The following is an 18,653-nucleotide window of genomic DNA, read 5'->3' on the forward strand; positions in this document are numbered from 1 at the left end:
CTACCACTCAGCCTCCCACCCAAGATGATGTTGAAGTGGTTCACTGATAGCATAGCATTTCAACTATAATATTTCAGAGTATACCTCTAAAAGATAAGGTCTCTTAAAAAAACCTCAATATCAAAATTGTACTAAAAATTAACAATAATATCTTAATACTATTAAATATCCAATCAGTGTTTAGATTTTCTCAATTGCACTGAATTATTTTTAAAATTTTACATTTGAATCAGGGTTCAACACAAAGTCCATGTATTACATTTGGCTGAGGTGTTTCTTAAGCTTTATTTTTAACCCCGATAGCCATTGTCTGCAAGGGAGCACTGTGTAATCCTCTAACATCTCCTGATTTTGTTTCATCTTCCTTGCTGTTGCTATACCATTTCATTTTAGGAGACATAAGGACGAATTGCAGGGTTAGATACCAAAGCCTCCAAAATTTAACTTTGAAATTTCTTTCTAGACACACTTAGAAGGGGGAGTATAAAGATAGTGAATAAAGAAAAGAGGCTGGCAAGAGGAAAACCCTGCAGTGAGCAGTGAGGAGACAATGAATGCTCAAGAGGAACAAAAGGAAATGAGAAAGGTAACAGAGACTTACGTAACCCCCAGCCACTGAGCAGCTCAAGAATCATTACAGATGTGCTATCTTATGCATTTTTGTCTCACCTTGGTGAGCAGGTGGTAAAAAATGAATCTTTAAATAATGACATTCTATTTATATAGCACCTTTCCCCAAACAGCTTATTAAATAGCTGAACAGACATCTAAGTAATTCTCTATGTAAAATGAGGAAGTACCAGGAAATTTAATTCCCATTTTACAGATGATAAAATATAGTTGAAAAGACTATGAATAATGATAAAAGTGGCTCACACAGAACAGCTATTTGCCATTTGTCGAGAATTGTGGTGAAGACTCCATTACATTATCTAATTCAATCCTTATAACAAGACTATGACATTGCTATTGTTATTATCTTCATTTTACCACGATGAAAATGATACTCAGAGAGGGCGAGTAGTTTGCCCACAATTCTGGATCTGCCCTTAATCTGGAAAATTATGGAGTTGGGGTTGAAGCTCAGGGCTGTCAAATCCACCACACTTTCTTTTCCAGTCAGTCTACTCTCTAGTAAATCAGGAATCTCTTTTTTTTTTCATCTCCTTGCTCACTGGCAAAATCCCATTTAAAGGGAAGCCAAAATCATCTTCAAATATAATAATAGGGTGTGATGTACTGGAATTTACAGTGCATTTCCCCTACAGACTTTCTCATTTCTTTGCATATAATCACCCTGAAAAATAGACTGGGCAGGTGTGTTAATTTGTGTTTTGCAGATGAGGAAATTGAAGTTGAAATGTCTTGGTGATGTTAGTTGGTGATCACAGAGCTAGTAGAAGTAGTTAGTGTCATGGAGCTAGTTAATTGCAGAGTTAGTACCAAAGGCCCTTTCTTCTGATTCCAAATCCTGTGCTTCTTGGTTTTCTTTGCAAACCTCATGGGCACACAGCTTTAACTGCTGACTTTTCTCCATGTACCCTCTGATGTTCCTTATGAGGAGCTGAGCAGCATTATTACAAATTAAATATGTGGATGCTTGAACTGATGAACAGGAAATGAGGCTGCTAATGCTCAGAGGAATGAGATCGACATGCATTTTTTAAAGTAGAATTTTGGGCCAAGTGGCCTCCTTCTGTCCTGCCCTTCCCTGTGTCCTTCCGGTCTCCATGGAAACCCTAAATCAATGCAGCATATGTTGATTCATGTTTCTACTGTTACTAGGAAGCTACGAGGTGGAAATTGCTTTTAAAAGATTTACGGAAGAGCTTTAGCATGCTGACCAGAATTCAAATCTAATATCCAAATGACTGTTTTATTAAAAGCTTTAAATGTGGTATTATCCTAGGTGGTATGTTGGTTAGATAAACACACAGGGGCATTTGGCAATAAACCTCCTCTTCCACTCTGGTGGCTTTTAAAAATATTATATTGCAGATTTAAGCTCCCTTTATCTTCAATTTAATTACATTCTCATGGCCTGTGCGACAATGCCAGGTGCTCCTTCTGCTCTTGATGAATTCCACCCTTCTCTGACCCGGCTATTGGGTTAGTTTGCAAATGCCTTACGTACCTGTGCAGCTGACCCTGAGTGTCATTAGCATTCTGTTGACTTCAGTCTTGACCAGAAAGCTGCAGAAGTCTAACATGTTTCTGCCATAAAGAATCCTTGCGATTTTTCAGATTTTTTTCATGAACTCGAAATCAAATTTAGCCGACATTTACTCAACACCTGCTCTTTGTGAGGCAATGAGAATTAATAGTAAGGGCAGTAAGTAAAAGAGTCTGTCTTTTTGGAGCACAATCTCAAGAATAAACTATGCCTGTGATGTGGGCTGTCAGAGAGCCTTACAGCAAGGTGGTGCTATTGGGATGGAGGGGGTTCCTTCTGATTGGGAGAATTCTAAAAAAGGTTTGGAAAGGAGAATTTTTAGCTTGAGGTAATAGGTTTAGGGAAGAAGCTGAGAGTTAACAGGCAGATCAAGGGTGGGGACATTCTGGGCAGAAGGGACAGCAGAGGAATCATGCGTGTGTGTGGGATAGAAAACTGGGATAGGCAAACGGGACAAACTCATCATCAGGCAGGACAAGGAGTCATTTGGATATTAGATTTGGGGCCCATCAAAGATGATTGCACAGATGATCCACTTTATGGCATCAATTCAGTGGTACTCCAGCAGTAGTGTGGTGTGCAAGGTTTGTGGGCGGACAGAGAAAGAAATGACGGCAGGGAGATCAGTTATTTAAGAGAGGGCAGGGGGTTGTGCAGGTGCTGGGGGTTGAATAACCTCTCATATGTCAACATCAATGGATGGGAGGGAATGAAGTTGAGAAATATTTCAAAAATGTGACAAGATTTAAAAACCAATTTAGGAAGGGGAATGGAGAAAAAGAAGCCAGAAATGCCTGTACTTGTTGGGGTTAGGGTTATGGTTAGGGTCCCTTGTGGGACTTGGGCAGAGTAATGTCACAAGCAAACACAGGGAGCCCAGCAGGAATGGAGGATGTGGGAAGGTAGTTGTTTAGAGACAGTACGGCATGCAGGGTCTATTTAGAGCCAGTATAGCGTGCAGGGTCTGAGATGTGAGGAGCTGTCCAGCAAACCTCTGGAAAAGCAGCCTAGAGCTGAAGAGGCAAGATTGAAGCACTGATTCTGGAGAGGAGTGGTGGGTGCCTGGAGAGGGCAGGGCTTCCCAAGGCAAGTGAGTATAAACTGGAAAGTGCAGAGGGGGGCAGGACAGCCCAGAGGCCGGAACGGGGCTTGCAATCACTATGTTCCTGTAAGAGACGTGAGTTGTGGTCAGTTGAGATGTCCTGTGCCAACTCCAGCTAGCAAGTCAGGAGCAGTAGCTGGAAAAGAACCCAGAGCTCTACATTCCTGGGGCAGAGCTCTAAGCCTGGGGACTACAGAGTCCAAGGTGCTGAATTCCTTTCTCAAGAGCACTTAGCCCTGCTTGCCTTTTCTGTTTATTTATTTCAGGAAAGAAGACAATGCTAGAATGCCTAACTTTAGGTTCAGCTTAATTCTCCTTGAAATTATGTACTGGTCTCTTTGGAAGATTATGCTGGTGTCCTCTTTTGAGTGGGGCCTGCACTAGGTCTGTGCTTCTCAAACTGTGGTCCTCTGTGATTACTCCTTGACGTTTAGCAGTGTTTTGGTTAGAAAAAAAAAAAAAGTTTGGACTAGTTTTAACGTTCTGTTTCCTTGTATTATTCATGTCCACATACTTTTTTTCCTTCTGCTCTTTATATTCCTGTTGCTTCTTTTACATTTTTCTTGTTTACTATAGCTCTTTTTAAACATTGGACTTATTGACTTCCTATGACTATATTATTTCTCCAAAGGCTAATTGAAGATTCTGATGCCTCGTTAATATTGATTAGCTTCCACTTGTGACTCAGGCCCATTTGCAGCCCTGCTCTCTTTCCTCGGGGCCTTTACCCCCTGGATAGTGGCCTGGGCAGTAAGAGATTTGGAGGAGACCTTTGTTCTACTGTCTTAGTGCTGGTAGGAAGTGTCCTATGATGGCACTACCTTTGTGTTAAAGTGAGGAGCAGAGCAGAGGCTGGAGGCACCAGGTTTGGTGCTAGATACCAGCTCTGCCACTTTTAAATGACGTGTCTCTGTTTCTCCATCTGTAAAAGAGGGGTGATAAAGGTGTTGGCTTTGTAAATTTGTTCTGAAAATTAAATAGATAACTCAAAGCAATGTTTGGCATAGTGTCTGGCACATACTAACTGCTCATTAAACATTAGCTATGTGGATTCACCTTATTCTATAAACATATCTTGAATTAGGGGAGTGCTTGTCAATGGGCTTTTATTCATCAGTTTATCTGTGTGCCAGTTTCTTACGGTGCAGTGTACCAAGAAAATGTCCAGAAATGAAGGGTTCTCTTTCTGCTGAAGTTCTAAACCCCAATTAGCAACAGGGCTCAAGAAAGGGGTAATAAGAAACGAGAAACTTTTCTTTTGCCTCTCATTTTATAACACAAAGTTCCCTTTCTTTAATAGAGGGGCACTGTGGACGATATCAGAAAGAGACAATGAGTCATTGTGGAGGCAGCATCAGAATTTTTATTTCATCTTATCATCAGGCAATGAGTAGTTGCGGCAGAATCATTTCACTGAGAGAATTCAGGTTATGCACCAATAGATCTGCCCAGAAAGACTGGGTCCTGGTATGATATAGTAGAAAGAGCTCTGCTGTTAGAGTCATAAGGCTCAATTTCTGGTCCTTGTGCCTCCTCTGGCATGTTGTGTCGCTTTGATAAAGGTACATCACCTTTTCTGGCCTCGGTTTTTTCATCTGTAACATGGGAATAATAATACCCTCTGTGACGATGGCGTAGGATTGTTGAGTGACAATACGTGAAAATGCTTTATACATTTAAAAAGGTTGAAAAATGGAATTCATTTCCATTATTATAAAGCCATCACTTTCTGTTGAGATTTCTGCTGCCCTCTGGGTTTCGGAAATGGTTTGCAGCTAAGGCTATGTGTCTTTGGAGCTAGTTCCTGAGAGGGAGTGTAGACTCAGCCTTAGGGACCTAGAGCATAATGAGAAGACAAGCTTTCTCCCAGGGCAGCGGTTTGCAAACTTTAGCATGCATCAGAGTCACCTGGAAGGCTGATTACTGTCCCCAGAGTTTCTGATTCTGTAGGTCTAGGGGTGGGGCCTGAACATTTGCATTTCTGATACTTCTCAGGTGATGCTGACGCTGCTGGTCCAGGGACCATGCTTGGAGACCCACTACACTAGGGCAAGCAGGAAGAGAGTCCTCCTTCTGGAACTGAAGAAGGCAGTGTGAAGACCCATGTGGGTAAGGAGGTTTGGAAGAAAAAAAAAAATGGAAAAGGCAGAAAAATAGGGATCATGTGCAGATTGGGCAGAACAAAGGAAAAAGTCTCACTCCATAACAAATGCAAGTAGGGGGAAGTTGCTAGGTGATGGATGAGGGAGAGGGGTGAGTTTCTACTGTAGGAAAAACCAGGTGAGAGGCAGGAGCATAGAGTTGGAAATATGCATGTTTGGGAAGGCAGAGGAGGTGGAAATTTCTCATTAAGAAGTGGGGAGTGGTGCGGTTGGTGCTGGTTAGGGTGGGAGTGGAGATGAGCTGGGGGAGAAATGCCTCTGTAGAGTAAGGGGCACAGCTGAGATGTGGCAGAGAGGGTGATTTCAGGGCTGTGTGGTTTGGCTTGGTAGTGCAGCACAATAGAAATTTGGAGAAAGGGGGTGGAATTTAGATGTGTGACCTGCCCTGTAGCTTTCTTGCTCTCTGCATTTATCACATCACATCACACCCAGCAAGACAGCCCCCCTCCTCCTGGCTCATTAGGAGATTTGATTTGGAGTGGCTCCTGCTGTCAGCAGCTGTCTGGGGCAAGATCTTTACGCTCCCCACTGCCAGTGCAGCAGCCAACCTTCAGCCAGCAGCAGGGCTCATTAGAAGAGGGCCCCCTGGACACTTGATTTTCAGCTCACTGGTGACTGGAAAGAGTTAATACCTATTCTTTGCTGCCCCCCGCACAGCCTCTGGGTGCAGAGGGAGGCAGCTGTGGGCTGTGGGGACTTCTCCCTGAGCTGCAGCCAGAGCAGCTTCAGGTTAGTGAGGCTGAGCTCGGCTCAGGGGCACCTTCTGCATCCTGCCAATGAAGATGGGCGTGCAGACTGTGCCCGGGAGCTGAGCCGCCGCCCGCTGGGTGTAGGCTGCTTCAGTATTTACTGGATGTGACAAGCAGAGAGAAGAGCTTTCAGCGGGGCCGCTTGCTGCCTGGCTCAAGTGGTGGGAGGTGTGTTGTGCATGCCTGTGTGTGTATATGTGTGTGTGCGCGCCTATGTGTTCATGCACACATGCCCTTCACTCGCCGAGGATTTGACTGCTAAATGAAAGATCTACTTTTTCTCCAGAGCGCCTTAACCCGCAGCCTCTCTGACCATCCAGTTGGCAAAGACCCTCAGGCCATGAGGACTGGCCAAAGACAGTGAGTATTGCCTTTGCTTTTCTCTTTCTTCTCCGGGATGTCTGTGTGCACCGATTGCATTATCCATATTTAATTAACTTGCCTCTTCATGCATATTGATTGCTTTCTTCCCACAGAGGCTGTAGTTTCTCTCCCCCTCTTTATAAATCTTTGCTCTTTGCTTTTAACCTTTGTTTTTTCTTTGAGTATCCTCTCTTCCCATTATATCTCATCCTGTCTGCCCCAGACGCACTTGTGACTTGATGCCCATCTATGAGGGCACATGCACTGTGCGGGCAACCACACCATTGAACTTCCTGGGCTTTGGGTAACTTCTAACTCTCAGAAGTCCAGGGCCAAATGGGATAAAAGCCCTGAGGTGCTGGGATGGGCAAGGCAGCTGGGTCAGAGTGTCCTGCTGATTCTTATTTATTGGCATCTGTGGCTGAGCGCATCAAATGGGTAGTGGAGGGTCTGAGCAGCAATTCGGGCAGTGCTGGATTTGAAGGAGAGAGACAGGCATCTGAACAGCATGGGCAAGCTAGTGTGGGCTGGCAGTGGGATGGGAAGAGAGACAAGGTGGGGACAGAAGGCTGGGTGATCCCCTGCCCCAAATGACCTTGCCTGCAACGTAGGTGGGTAGTCGTCTCTGGCTCCACTTGGCTCTAGGATAATAAAGGTCCCTGCATGGATTACCCCTTCCCCTGAGTCCATATCCCACAGCAAGAGGCCTAGATTCCCCAAACATGACTTCTAGGGACCATCACAGCTGCAAAAGCTTTGACTTCATGACTCCGGGGGTCTAGGTATAAGCCTGGTTAGGAGAAAGATTAAGGAAATGTCCCTGCAGCCAGGGAACACAATCCGTGATGATGGGCCCTCATACACAGTCTAACTAATTGTTTTTTCTAGTTTTAAGAAAGCAATCTTTTAATTTTATTAATTGTAGTATTATTAAAGAAGCTATTTTTTAAAGTGCTTGTGAAATAGTCACGGTAGTATAAAAATAATTTAAATGGTGTAGCTGACATAAGAGTCTTATCTATCTAAATTAGGTTTCTTTTAAAATGGGTTCTATGTTCGGTGTCAGAGTTCCCCAGGGGAGCGCTTTATGGATAGGCTGCTCTCCTCACGTGTTTCTTCCTATCAGAGGTCTTCTGCGGGAACAAAGGGTTTGAAGCACTGAGAATGGGACCCTCAGGAGAGGAAGACTGTGAGTCAATCAGCTTTCAACCTCAATGACCCCTGTCTCCCCACACTCATGTCCTTCCTGCTTCATGTCAAGAATAGGCCAGTCCCCAGACTGAGGAAGGTCATATAGGCTCCATATGGGCGAGAAAGGGTGACTTGCATATTCATTTCTTCAGCCTGCACCTGTGATCCCTGCAGAGGAGCAAGCCTGTGTAGTGACGGTGCCTGACAAGCCTCTTTTGGAGTTCCTCCAACCTCCCTCCCACTCCCACTTTCCCGAGTCTCCACGCACTCCCACCTGGGACAGGTGCCCTTGGAGGGAGGCGAGAATCAGAGCAGCATCCAATCAGATTATTTTGGAGCAAGTACTGACCCCCTCCTCCAACCCCACTGGCTGGTCACTTGGGCCCCACTTTAGTAAGAGAAAGAGAACAGTAATTTTTGGTTTGCGAGGCCCACGCCTCCCCTGAGGCACACGTCCCAATTTATTTTTGATGGCCAATGGTTGGGGAATCAGGAACTCCTAACCAATAATCAACAACATGAAGCCGCCAACAATTTGTTCTTGTCCCTCCTTGGTTTGTCCCCCCTGCTAAGGACAAGTGGACATTTGTGGGGCCTGGGGGGATGTGTGTGGGGAGGTGTTCCGCTGGCGGAAACCCGTCTGAGAGGAAATGTAGTGCAGTCAGATGAGAGAGGGTGGCCCCTCTTACAGCAGATTCTTTGATTTTAGGTGAGAGGACATGCAAGGGTAAATTCCTGAGCCCCGCAGTCTTATTTCCTGCCCTGACGTCCCTGCAAACCAGCCCAAGGGTTAACCATAAGCGGATGCCTGTATGGCGGCCTTACTGATGCCACGCAGGTAATGAATCAATGGCCTGTTTTCTTGCCCCTGACCCTTTCCTCTTTTCTCCACTTTGTCACCCCCTCTGCTATTTGAGCCTGGCCCAAGCCTTCTTAGCCCATGCGTGGTCTAATTGCATCTGTCCTCACAGGCCTGCTGTGTGAACTGCACGGTTCTTGTCTGTATGCCTCTTGCAAAGTTGTGGCCTTGCAAGCAGGACCTGCCTTAGCTGAAGCCCTCCCATTGACTGGTGAGACAGCTTGGCAGTGACTTATGGGGTGGGATGAGGGACTGTGCATGAGCTTGTATGGAACCATTTAGGGATCTCTGTGAGTTACTGGGATAGGGGCTGTGGAAAAGAGACAGACAAAGGAAAGCCTCGTTATTTTTAAAAAAGTATCCTTAACCTTTGACTCCTACTTCTAACCTCATTATTTCAGACCTAGCTAAGAAGATTATAATTGAGGTCTTAGCTGGAAAGATGAAAAATAAAACCATTTTGTCCCAAAGAATATTTTGTTGAAGATTTTTGCAAACTATTTGGGAGAATCACAGTTGTCTTGGTAACAAGTAGCATCCTTTACACTGGCCCCTGCTAAACCTTGTTAAATGGCTTGCGTGGATTTGCCATTTTTTGAAAGTCCTCTTGATTGCTCTTTGAGGGCAGTGACCTGAGTGTTTTATGATTGATGATCCTGAGGCACGAGGAATGAACCAACTCACTGAAAGTTGGGCTTTGGCCTATGGGGCAGCCTGAGCAGGACCTTTACTTGAATTCATGGAATGTGATGACTCGAGGGCCCTTAATCAGCTGCTCGCATGGCGTGCTGTCAGACACCCTGCAATTTGCAAGCACGAGTGGACACATAAGATGCTCGCTGTCGCAGGAGAGAGAATAGCAGTAGCCAATGTTTGGAAATGCCATGAAATGGATGGCTTTATAACGCAGCCTGGCTGAGATTCAAGGTGGAAGCAGGGGACGTGCAGGCCCAATTTTTTGCAGGAGAGAGGATATTTCTGGGAACTTGGATGTTCCAGCCCTAGGAGGCTCTTCAGAGACATGCTGTGGAATACAAATGCTGTCCACCCCTGCCAAATATAATACCATCCCAGCAGACATTTCTTGGATAAGATTTCTGTGAACGAAGACAATTACCGGGGATGAAAATCCATGTGAAGTAAAAGAGATTGAATTGGATGACCTCTAAGGTCTCTTCCCACCCCTAGGAAAAAGAGGAAAGAAAGCTAGGCCAGAAGGACTCCTTTCAATGTGCAGAATGGCATCTTCTAGGACTATTTCTGAGGCAAATTGTTGCGAACATGCAAGCGGCAGTTCCTTTTTCTAAGTCACTCTTAAGTCCTGATTTGATTATACTAAACCCATCCCACTTACCTTTGCCCTCAACACAAGGAGTTGTCATAGTTAAAGGTCAGGGGTCAGCAAACTTATTCTGTCAAGGGCTAGAGAGTAAATATTTTCGAGTTTGTGGGCCGTATGGTCTGTGTTGCAACAACCCAACTCTGCCCTTGTAGTTGAAAGCAGCTTTAGACAATTTGTAAACAAATGGTGTTGTTGTGTTCCAATAAAGTTTTATTTACATAGACAGGTACCTTTTCAGGGCTACAGTTTGTCAACCTCTAATTAAAGGTTAACAGAGGCTAGCTGGGCATGGTGGCTTGGGCTACTCAGGAGGCTGAGGCAGGAAGATCACTTGAGATCAGGAGCTTGAGACCAGCCTGGGTAATATAGCAAGACCTTGTCTCTAAAAAAAAATTAAACATATAAAAAAAAGTAAACTGGTAAACGGAGGCTAATGTTGGGAGTCAGAAAGAGACATTAGAGTAACTTCTCACTGGATCTGTTATAAGAGATAACTATTTAAGTGCCCGATGTCATTATATGGGTCCTTTGGGAAATAAAACATATGAGAAACATACACATACATGTTAAAAATTTAATTATGCTTATTGAGATAAGCCTAAATGTAAATAGGAATACATGAGCTTAGTTAGGCAAGCATAAGAACTGACAAAGGGGACATTGGTTCTTAATTGCTGATTGTAACAATTACTCTTCTCCTCCTGCAAGCATCAATCCTATGGGTTGACTATAGCTAGATTTGTGGGATGAGTGGGGAGAACTTGAGTTGGAACTGACCTGCCTTGAGGCCCCCTACTTTGTGCTTAAGACTCTGATATGCACCCTGCACCTTGCAAACATTCCTCTGCTCCTGGTGTGGGTACTCCTTCTGGGTCTTTGCAATCAGGAGCTGCTGCTGCTGCTGTTACTTTGCCCTCCTTGTGGAAAAGCAAAATGTGGATTGTTATTTTGTTATCACTGCATTTTCTTTCCCTACAGAGAATCCTAATTTAGAAATTCTTCCAAGCTAATGACCTTCATTGACTTACCATCAACTTGGCGAGTCAGCTTTAAAAAGCATTAAGCCTCTAGGGGGCCATGTAGGGTACCTATGACTGTTCAGGTAGTTATTGATTCTCTAGGTGTTCTCTTCCTGTTCATGAAGTCTTCAGAGACCACCTGGGGAAGGGTGGGGGCAGTGCTGGCTCCCGTAGCAGCAGCTCCAGGGGCCCCGTATAGAGCTGACAGCTGTGATCATGAGAGTTTCCCCGTCCTTCTGCCCCTGTGCTTGTTGCAGGAACAAAGGGATGAGGACTCGACTGGGATGCCTGTCTCACAAGTCAGACTCGTGTAGTGATTTCACAGCTATTCTTCCAGACAAACCCAACCGCGCTCTCAAGTGAGTAGTACGGCCACGTGCCATTCCCTGGGTAATACAGCGAGTAATATAGCTCACTTCTTTAGTGAGTTGCTGACCAGATGAGCCACAGGAAAAATCCTGTCTCTTGGCAGCTCCTTTTATATCACTGGATATGAGTGAAAGGAATGTTTATTTTCCTTTTCAAAATGTATAGCTTAGTGATCTCAGAATGGGAATCCTCTTTTTTTTTCCCCTAAGAAAGCCATATCATCCATCACTCTTAAAACTGTGGGTGGCAAAGGATACTTCTGGGTTCTACTTAGTTGTCAATCTGAGCTCTCAATTTGGAAATAAATGTTCAAACTTACTCTAAAAATATGCTTAGATTCAAGTAACCTGAATTCAGCACCTCTTCTATGCTGGTGCTGTATTAAATGTCATAGATGTTACCTTGTGTAACCCTCACACAACTATGTTACGGGCATCATTATCCCCATTTCAGGAGTGCAGACCTTTAGGTGACAGTAAGAATGGAGTCAGGAGCTGAGTCTAACTTTTCTGACTCTAAGACCAGTTTCTTTCCATTGTTACCTCGACACCTTTAAATCATGTACTTACTTAGCTTTGTTCTTTAGACTAAAAGCCAACAGACAAAACTCACTGGATTCCAGTCTTGAGGTTTTTTTTTCATCAGTTACTTAAGAATGTACAAATTTACAGCGACAGAATTGCAGGAATCCAGGTATAGCTTTCATTTCATTTGCTACCCGCTCCCCCATCCACTCCCCACATTTTTCCAATTTGTTTTTTTGAGAAAATCTTAGTGGTTGTTGAGGGCAAGGAGGTTATTTCAGAAACATTCAAGACAGATGTTTCTTTTTTTCTAGGAGATTATCCACAGAAGAAGCTACGAGGTGGGCAGATTCCTTTGATGTGCTTCTCTCTCATAAGTGTAAGTAGAATTCAGGTCATATCATGACATGGCAAATCATCCATTTAGTGAGAGATGTACCAAAGGCCTGTGATGATCCAGGTATGTAATAGGTGATCCAGACCTCTGTGGGCCATGCTGTCACAGAGCCTCCTGCCTAGAGGAGCATATAGAAAAGAAAATGAATGATTTAAATGCAGTGAGATGAGGGCCTTCTTTTCTGTTTTCTGGGTTCAAAATGTGATCCCAAGAAGCCTTTGTATTCTCAGCAGTTTTAGCAAGAGAGAGTTTAGCTTAGAGGTTTGGAATGATGGGCTCATTTGGGAATGAGAGAAGCTAGGTTCCAGCCAGATCTCGTTTGTAGCATTGAATGGCCTCCCCCCAAATTATGGGAGAGTCTTTGGCTATGCATCAGTCAAATGAATATTTTGTGCATTTTATTACTCACTTCAGTTGACAGTTTTTGAGTTTTATTGTTGCTTTTTGTTTAGAGGGTTTGCTATCCCAGCTGCATTTTACCCCTCAATTTCTTACTGAGTATACATTTTACTGAAATACAACTTCTGCTATACTTCCTCTTCCATTTTTCCCTTCCTCATCTGTAATGCCTTTTGTTTCCCACAAAGGCAGAAATAGTTGTGCATAATGTGGTGTGGAGAGGGCAATTTGATGTCAGCCAAACTTTTCATCTCTTGCTTTTTCTCGTTATGTGCAAGTTCAAATTCAATGGCCTTTGAAACTAGTGGCATTTAACACCTGGAGATGGCAGAGCAGGGGTGAGGAAGAGGGAGGGGTTTTGTGAAGAGAAAGAAGGCTTCAAACAGACATTTCCTGCTCCTCTTAAATATGTCGCAGTGACACTAGAAGCCCTAAGTGATCTGGGAACAGAAGGCTGCTTTTAGTTTGGAGTAGTGTTTCCACTTACTTGGAGAAAATGGTTTGGTACAATTAAGTGAAAGGCATTGAGTGGGGGTCAGACCTGCGTTCTTGATTTTGACTCAGCGTTGTTACCAAGTGGTAGGGTGGTCTTGACAGAAACTCTCAGTCTTCAGATGTCTTTAGAAGTGATTTTGCTTTCAATTTGGTGGGCAGTTCCCTCCAACCATGCTGCTGATCTGGATACACTGATTAATAAATACGTTTGAATAGATTTTAAAATGCAATGCAAAATCTAAGAATAAGTACATATTGTAGCAAGCAGTTTTGTGAGACAAACTTTAGTATTCTGTGGATTGCACTTAGGAAGGAAAATAAGACAGCATAGATACAGCATATGTAACATATGGCTACACCCCAAACAGCAAGCTTATGTGATGAATTTGCCAAGGTAATGGCAAATGTATAATAATATTGAGTATTTGCAGTAATGCTATTTTTTTTTTATGAGGCTATTCTGACTTTTTTTCTGGAGTCACATTAGGCTAAACAAGTGTCACTACCAATTTTCGCCTTCTTTTCTGGCTGGATTTCATTCAAGGTCATCTTGAAGTTTGGTTTCTATTTTAGCCTCACAACTGACTCACTTAGTTCAAGTCCCTGAGGCTGTTTCCTCATTCTAAAATGGGGATGGAGATGCTTGCTACCTGTCACTGAATATGAGAGATTTAGTAAGAGGACACCTTTAGTTGATTTTGGGTTCTCTACTTAAAGATTCTCTACTTAAGAATCTTTTGTAAGGATATGGTGGGTTTTTTTAAAATGATACTTTTATTTATCAAATGCAAAATAAATGTGCCTTGAGAATAAGATTACAAATTTTGTTGCCAGTTATTAATATTAAGCCATTATGGTCAGAGTTTATGGTGTTGAAATTAGTGATAGGAAGCTTAGGGTATATTTAGACTGCTGCAGTAGCAAGACCTAGAAATGTAAGAAGTTTAATTTTATTTGTTTGATTTGATGACTTTTAAATCTGAAGACACTTGGTTCTGCTTCTGTCAGGGATGCTTTTGGTTTTCAGGAATGCAATGACACTTTTCTGAGATGGGGACTCTGATAAGGAGTTACAAGCTGACAGGTACAGTTGCTCAGACCTACAATTCCAGCATTTTAGAGGCTGAAGTAGGAGGATCACTTGAAGCCAGAGGTTTAAGGCCAGCCTGGGCAACATGGCAACACCCCATCTCTAAAAAAGTAATAATCATAACAAATTATCTGGATGTGGTGGCAGGTGCCTATAGTCCCAGATACCTAGGAGGCTGAGGTGGCAGGATCACTTGAGCTTAGGAGTTCAGGGCCAGCTTGGGAAACATAGTGACCCTGTCTCTACTAAAATAAAAAATTAGTGGAGTGTGATGGTGAATGCCTGCAGTCCTAGCTACTCGGGAAGCTGAGGCAGGAGGATTGCTAAAGCCCAGGAGGTCAAGGCTGCAGTGATCTATGATCACACCACTGTACTCCAGCCTGGGTGACAGAGTGAGACCCTGTTTCTTAAAAAACAAAACAACAAGCTGACACCAGATTGCTTCTTTGTAAAACTACTGCAAAAATATGCTTTTTGAGCTTTGAAGTTTTGTGATCCTTCTCGGAGTCTGATGTTCTGTTTATATTTCTGTTTAGTATAGAAGTAAACAGCCAGGGGAGTGAATGTCTTTGAAAAGAAAGGGGTCTTTATTCAGGAGTCACTGGTAGAATTTCAAGCTTTTAGAATTTGAGCATGTACTCCCCTGTGAAGGCTATGGAGTAGTCAGCCCAGGTTATCTTGAAGGATGTTGACAACTTTCTGAAAGTCTAATTAATTTGGGTTGGTATTGTGACTCAATTAGGGCTGATTGAGCTTTTCCAAAGGGATTGCACGTGTGCGGGTCTCTTAGGAGAGACTGTTGATCAGAGGTTTGTGGAGCTTGCAATTAAGACAATAACATGTCCTAAGAAGTGAAGAGTGAAGAATCCCTGAATGACTGGGCTCCAAAAAAAAAAGTACATGAGTCTAGAACCCCCTCCCTGGTAATTCTATCCATGTAGGCAGCTGTCCCCCTTAAGGTTTCTATTTCAGAAAATACAGATGATTATTTTACCCCCCATTCTCAATCTATAGTACATCTTTGCCATCCCTGTTCTGTTGGGTGTTTCAGGCACTCATTTATGTTTAAAAAGATGTACCAAGTGCTCATTATGTGCAAAATCTATGGTAAGCAGCTGGAGGAGGGGAAGCACAAAAATGAACAAGGCACGGTCCATCTCTGGTGAAGAACGCAGCCTCTGAGCGAACAGGCATGCATACCAATAACACAGGAAACAATGCAGTGTGCTGACTGCACGCTGGGTGGCCTCAAGATTCCAAATAGAATCCTGACATCAGTGCTCCTCTTCAATTCCGTCTTGTCAATATTAGAAGACCTAACTGATCTGGGGGTAGAGGCTGCTTTTGGTTTACAGCATGGTTTCCACTTAATTGGGGAATATGCTTTTGGACAATTAAGCGAAGAGCATTGTCTGATAGTCAGATCTGTGTTCTCGATTTTGACCCAGCTGTTACTGGATATCTGGATGATCAGGTTGCAGTCTCTCAGTCTCTTAGAAATTCTGTTTCCTCATCTACATAATGAAGGATCTGGAGTAGGAGGAGGTGTCAGAAGCTGGATCCAGGATGCTCTCTGTAGCAAACAGAGAGGCTGGGCAATAACCAATCACCTTTGGCAGGTAGTTTGACTCAGCGCTGCCTGCAGGGTTATGTAAAATACTGCTTCAGAGCTGAAATGGCTCCAGCACCAGAAGAGGGGCTATGGTGCCTGTGTTAAAACGCTGCTCCTCTCCTTGACTGAGCACCTCATAGGCTGAAATCTCAAGCAAAAGAAAGCAACTTTGCTATTTTTTAAACCTTAGAATTTAAAAAATCTGGAGGGCAAATGTTTGGAGCCATTTTATTTCCAATTATATTTGTTTACAAACGCCATACAAAGTGGAAGAAGTACCCATGGAGGTCCGGGAAGTAACCACTAGCTAAGCGCTCTTAAAAACAAACACTAACAAATGAACAATGAAACTGAAATTGCTGATGGCTTCATTAAGTAGGGAAGGATTTCTAATGTGCATTAATTTGGCATCTTTTTCCTGTCCACCAGTAACAATTAGTCTTCATGTCTATGAGTTGTGTGTGTAGTTTGGCCCCGAGTGTGTGTGTGTGTGTGTGTGTGTGAGAGAGAGAGAGAGAGAGTGTGTGTGTATACACTCAGGAGACTTTCTGCTCTGCAGCTCATACCCAAGAGAGAAAAGATTCCTCGTTTGTGGAAGATCTTTTACGACAGATTGCTGGGAAACAGGCACAAAATGCTATGTATTCTTCTTATTCCTCATGAGGTTCATGCACATGTTTTTTATTTGTTTAGCTTTTAGTGGGACATTAAGTCCTGAACTCTGAGTTGGTGCTCCCTTCCTCACCTTCACTCTCTCTCTTTCTTTCCTTCCTCCCTTCCTCCCTGCCTTCCTTCCCTTCTTTCTCCCTTCCTTCTTGCCTCCCTCTGTCCTTTGATACTTTTTGGACATAAAAAGTTAGGCTTATTCCAGTTTTAAGGTGAAGGTGAAGGCAGGGTTCCCTCCCCTTCTCTCTCACTTCTTATGTGTGACCACACACCTGAGTGAATGAGCACCTCACCCCAGTCATTTACTTGGTATTTAGCCTTGTTTCACTGTTTGCACGGAGCACAGAGGCTCTCCCTGACCCATCCCGCCAGGCCCAGCGAATGCTGGGTTAATGGATAGTACAGTTAAAAGCTCTTCTGCATTTGCAGAGCTGTTATCCACCTCTGAGAACAGGAGACCCACAGAGAAAGTTTTAGTTTTTAAAAACTAGCCCCCTTTGAGATAATGGTTGAGATGTAAAAATATAATGACTGGAGCTGGTCACACAGCAACCAAGCAGAAGACCCCAAACAATCAAATAAACAAACATTAAAATGATCAATTCATGAAATTTCTTAAATTATTTGTCTAAATGGCCTGTAGCTCTAGAATGTACAGTTGAACAGTCAGGCTTCCGTTCACTGCACAGCCCTCCCCACATCCCTCTCCAAGCCAAAACGTTCTAGAACAGCGTTACTCCAAGTGGTATCCAAGGGAGGTGGCACCAATATCTGCTGGGAGCTTGTGAGAAATAAAAATTTGGGGATCCTCTCAGACCTACTGAATTGAGATCCCTGGGGCTGGGGCCTGGGGATCTTTTTCCCGTAAGCCCTCCAGGAAGGTTTATGCACATCTCAGCTTGAGAAGTCCTGTTCCCAAAGGCGCATAAGTAAAACCAGGAATCTGGAGCATCCTGGTGGGGCAGGTGGCCTGTGCTTTCCAAGAAACACACTAAAGACTGTATCTCGTATGGAAGCTTTCCAAAGTGCTCAGGCAGCGCGTCCCTAGCGGTGCATTGTGTATCCCAGTTTCCACATATGTAGGGAGGAGTGTTCCACAGTAAACAAACAAATATGGCAGGTGTACTTTCTGGATAGATTGAGGATAAGAGCTAGAAAAAGATGTGTGAAGTAGAGATGGGTGGAAAATAAACGTCTGCTTCCTTGCCATCATCTTCACATTGTTGTAGTTTGTACTTGGACCCAGAAATGTGGGCATTTGGCCTTCAGCGAAGGAATGCCTGGAATATATTAGGCAACTATTAAAAGTCTGTTGAGAAAAGTCTGAATGAAAGCAACTGGACAGGCTTCTAACCCATTCTGTCACTCACCAGCGATGTGACCATATTCAGATTACTTAACCTCTGTGAACCTCACTTTCCTCATCTGTAGAAGGGGAATGATGAGACTTACCTTGTACAGTTGTGAGAGTTCAGTGTGATCATGGTTCTGAAATGCTAAGCATGATGACTTCTCCATAGAGGCACTCAATAAAAAAATAGCTATTCTAATTATTTTTGCTCTAACATAATGTTAAATTCATTGAGAAAACATGCATTTCATGCCTCTTATGTGCCAGAGATGGTGTCAGCTTCTTGATCCCACAGGCAGCTTGAGTTTGTGGATTGGAGGTAGTATTAGAATTGCCAGTAGGGCTTCTTTGAATCCCGTAATACTCGTCCCCTTTGCCTCATGAGCTTTTGGCAGCCCCTCTTCAAACCTCCCCATGCATGTGTGGGAATTCCATTGAGGATGTAGTTTTTAAAAGCCCAGAAGGTAAATTTGATATATTCCCTTTTTTGTGTGTGAGTCCCTGCAGTATTTCTATATCAAACTAACTAGACCATTATTTCTGGATACTTGATTTTCAAAATCTTTTGGGCTACGGACTGGTGTTCATGGGGGTGTTTGGGGGGGCTGGGATATGGAGTCTCACTCTGTTGCCCAAGCTGGAGTGCAGTGGCATGATCTTGGCTCACTGCAACCTCCACCTCACGGGTTCAAGCGATTCTCCAGCCTCAGCCTCCTGAGTAGCTGAGATTACAGGCGCCCACCACCACATCTGGCTAATTTTTGCATTTTTAGTAGAGACGGGGTTTCAC

General features: G+C 43.6%; 1 protein-coding gene across 2 annotated transcripts in view; it reads left to right on the plus strand.

The window, feature by feature from the left end:
- RGS8 (regulator of G-protein signaling 8) overlaps nt 1–18,653 on the plus strand; it is a 44,396-nt gene that overhangs the window by 12,117 nt on the left and 13,626 nt on the right. The window contains exons 1-5 of one of the 2 annotated variants that reach the window (XM_011942113.1): nt 6,274–6,354; nt 6,473–6,546; nt 8,450–8,578; nt 11,218–11,319; nt 12,168–12,232. In XM_011942113.1, the coding sequence (XP_011797503.1) occupies nt 8,553–8,578; nt 11,218–11,319; nt 12,168–12,232 (193 nt within the window). In that variant the 5' untranslated portion in view covers nt 6,274–6,354; nt 6,473–6,546; nt 8,450–8,552. Of the gene's footprint in view, nt 1–5,270; nt 5,385–6,273; nt 6,355–6,472; nt 6,547–8,449; nt 8,579–11,217; nt 11,320–12,167; nt 12,233–18,653 lie in introns of those variants that run through there. The other variant, XM_011942112.1, reaches the window with a different exon arrangement.

Source organism: Colobus angolensis, unplaced genomic scaffold (assembly GCF_000951035.1).
Source record: "Colobus angolensis palliatus isolate OR3802 unplaced genomic scaffold, Cang.pa_1.0 Scaffold206, whole genome shotgun sequence".
NCBI lineage: Eukaryota > Metazoa > Chordata > Mammalia > Primates > Cercopithecidae > Colobus > Colobus angolensis.